General features: G+C 33.8%; 1 protein-coding gene across 4 annotated transcripts in view; it reads left to right on the forward strand.

The window, feature by feature from the left end:
• BICD2 (BICD cargo adaptor 2) overlaps positions 1-2,269 on the forward strand; it is a 90,908-nt gene extending 88,639 nt beyond the window's left edge. For all 4 annotated transcript variants that reach the window (XM_019505023.1, XM_019505024.1, XM_019505025.1 and 1 more), the window contains one exon: positions 133-2,269. Coding sequence is in view for 2 of the 4 variants with exons in the window: in XM_019505025.1 (XP_019360570.1) it covers positions 133-138 (6 nt within the window). In the remaining 2 variants the exon portion in view is untranslated. The remainder of the gene's footprint in view (positions 1-132) is intronic.
• Positions 2,270-3,543: the final 1,274 nt, after the last annotated feature.

Genomic DNA, 3,543 nt, shown 5'->3' on the forward strand with positions numbered 1-3,543 from the left:
ACAGATACCCCTCAACTGACTAACCTGCTATGGAGCTCTTGCAGCACGCTCTGTATAAAGTTGTCATTTCTTTTATTGATAAGTAAATACTGTTTTTTTTCTAATGTTGTTGTTTTATTTTCCATTTTTCAGCTGTAGAGTAGTTCCTGGAGAAGGCCTTTCCAACAGTGCAACAGCATTTCTTAGCCTGTCTGTATGGTTAAAAGTGGTAGCCCGTTGCACAAAGAATGGAAACCATTGACCCGTTCCTATTTTTTAACACCTTTAACACCTTTTTCCAATATTACTACCTGCAATGTTCCTTTTGTCTCAAGTAGTAAAACAAACAAGCTTTACCTATAAGTGCTGCTGCAGAAAGAAAACTTACAAGTGCTGAAGAAACCTACTTCAAATGTAATGATCACCATATTAGTTTATGCTCCACTAGAAATGTTCAGATGGGGGAAATTTCTTCTTTTGTTGCAGATATTCAATTTTTTTTATCTGATTGTTAAACCTGTGCACTTTTGATATTTTGATATTTTAGTTTAGCTTCTTTCATTTCTTATGTTAGAAGAATTTATATAAATGCTGTGGTTTGTGCTCATAGTCTCTTTCCAATTTGGGTTTGTGCTTGTTGATTTCTACATCAGCATGTGGCAGAGATTTATACTATTTTGTTTTGGTCTAGACTGTGTTTAGAAAAGGGTTTCAACGCAAACAGGGAGCTCTGCTAAACTATATATGTGCTGTGCTTCAGCAGCTTTTTAATGATAAAATGTTAAGCTTTATGTGTTTAAATTACTGATATTTTTTTTTTTTTTTAACTGCCATGTTCATTAAGAAATCCAGGGTATTCAAATTCTGGGGTTTTTTCATATTGTATTATTATTCTTAGGAATAGTTCAATGTAACAAGAAGAAAACTTGACTTTGCTCTGGTTAAAACAGTAATAGGCACTTGAAAAATGTTAAATGAGTAGTATTACCTATAATTTCCAGAGTTTCTGGATTTTAGGAAGTTGAAATATTATTGATTAACAGAATTTTATACAACTGTACCAGTTAAATTCCAAATTGGAATTGTTTTGTTACTTTTTCATTTTATTGTGCCAAATTTATGGTACATTTAGAAAAGGAAAAATTCTAAAGTTGTCACTGATAGGTGTTCTATTTCAGCGCCTTTTTGTCATTAATTATTGCCAGTAGTGCCTTTAATAATTTTAAGGGAGAATTGTAGAATAGCTTAGACTATATACAAGAAGAAATGAACAGCTGTTTTGGAACCTAGTAAAGATATGGAGCAATAAGTGCAAAGTGAACTCCCCTTTCGCACATTTTTAATGGGTAGTCTTACTATAGAGATTATATATACAAGAAATTGTAAACAATTCTGTTAGTCAATGATATTTCACCATGCAGATCCATGCAAATTCAGGGGCACAGAAAACAAAAACTAAAAAACAAACCCGAATACACTTTGGGAACTAAATGGACTTGTATCGAACAAATGAGCAAGGTGTATTAACACACCTGTGGTTGCAGTACAGAGGATGTATTGGGAATATTCATGTTCTCTTAGCTTTGGATGGTGGTGGATGCAGTTAACCATAGTATTGTTTGCAAATGTGAAAGACAAGACATTAATACTTTCTCTTGCATGTTGTATCTAATCATTGTAATTTCAGGAAACAGAAACTGAAAAGTGCATCAACAAGCTGTACCTCTTCGGTGCTGTTCGTTGAGGCAAGTGTGAATGATTAAATTGGTACTTCGGGGGGGAGCTTCCCACCTCTCAAAATAAGTACAAATTGTAATAAGTGTCAGTGGGGAAAAGATTTCTGTTTGCTGGAAGAAGCATTATTATTCCTAGATGTGGGTACATATATTTTCATCTTCTGTTACAGTATTGATTCATAAGAAATATCGTTACATTAAAATTACTACATTTGTATGTGGGTATTTATTTGAAATGATGTCAAAGTACTGTATTATGTTTTATGTGCATTACCTTTTTAGTGGTGGATTGGTCTCCATTTAATGTCATATGCATGTACTCTTGCCAAGTAACCTTTACACAATCTGAAAAAGCAAATGTCATTACTTAAAAGACAAATGTGGAAACTGATTCTTAAAGTATAACTGTGTGTTAATTTGATAACTTTAGGAGGCATAGAGGGCAAAATGTTACTTCCAAATTAATACAAAACGTGTGTGTAATGTAGGAAAGCAATCTGCCTGCATAAAGGTAGTCACATTGGCAGTTTCAATAAAGGAAAAAAGGACATGTGTTTTCTGTCTTTTTCAATGTTCAATTTATTTATTTTTATTTACTTTTAATTTATTGAAGTAATCCATTGGTCATTATTTGGCCTTGTACTAAATGTGTTTGCTTTTGTCTTTTCATCTGAGTGGAACTAAAAAAGATTTTGTACATATCAACTGTATAGTTTGGATATTAACTGTTACTTGTATGATTAATGTTAATATCTGATGGTCTCTCCAGAACTTGGAACTTCTCAATGCACATAACTTAAAACCAACTTGAAGTATATTTAAGGTCATTTATGAGTTAGAGGAGAATTAAGCAGATCAAATGTACCACGCCTATTTTAGGTTCAAGGAGACTGTGCTGAATTTGATCTCTAGGAATATTTAAACCTTATAGTACCATGGAATAAGCATGTGTGGGTTTTAACATTTTTTAGGGTTTTTAAGGTGGTATAGTCCCTCCATGCCTTCCCAAAGTGGGATTGGCCTATACAGTGGTCCCCAGATATTTTTGTGGGTTCCTTCTTTTTTTCAATTTGATACACTGCTTTGTAACCTTATGGCTCTATGGGGAATAAAAAAATAAGGCTTGGAAATTAATATCTTAGTAAACATTTATTAGACAGACTCTCAAACTGTTATTTTGCTATTTTCACTGTACGTCATTTCCTAATTAAATTTCTTAATCATATGAAGAGTCTGTTCTTATTCTGTGTGTGTTTGCACGTTAATTTCCCCTCTGCCCCCTCCAAACAGACCAGTCCTGCAGGGGCAACTCCAGTTAAATTTAACAAAAGTGTTTTGCATGAACAACTACTAGAGAATTAGGCTGAGAAGGCTTTCAGACATAAATTCTGAGTGCTTATATAATAGATCAAGACACTTCATGAACACTAGCTAAACCAAAATTGTCTAGCATTTCCCAGTGCAACCAGAGGTATGTGTACCCAGTTTGAGAAAGTGTCTTAAGACATCTCTACTTGTAGTTTATGAACCTAGTATTTGGTTACATTAGAATAGCTTAATTCACATAGTAACTAACTTAAGGTAGATCCTGGACAATTTCGGTTTAGCTAGCATTCATGAAGTGTCTTGGTCTATTAGTTAAACACTCGGAATTTGTCTGAAAGGCTCCTTGGCCTAATCCTGTAGTTGTTCATACAAAACTTTTGTTAAATTTAATTGGAGTTTTCCCAGCAGGACTGGTCTAGGGAGGGGAGGGGCGGGAAATACATATGCAAATAAACATGCCCAGAATAGGAAGAGACTCATCATATGATAAAACAGTTTAATT

The sequence above is a fragment of the Gavialis gangeticus genome, unplaced genomic scaffold (assembly GCF_001723915.1).
Source record: "Gavialis gangeticus isolate Ggan-Ray unplaced genomic scaffold, GavGan_comp1, whole genome shotgun sequence".
NCBI classification, from domain to species: domain Eukaryota; kingdom Metazoa; phylum Chordata; order Crocodylia; family Gavialidae; genus Gavialis; species Gavialis gangeticus.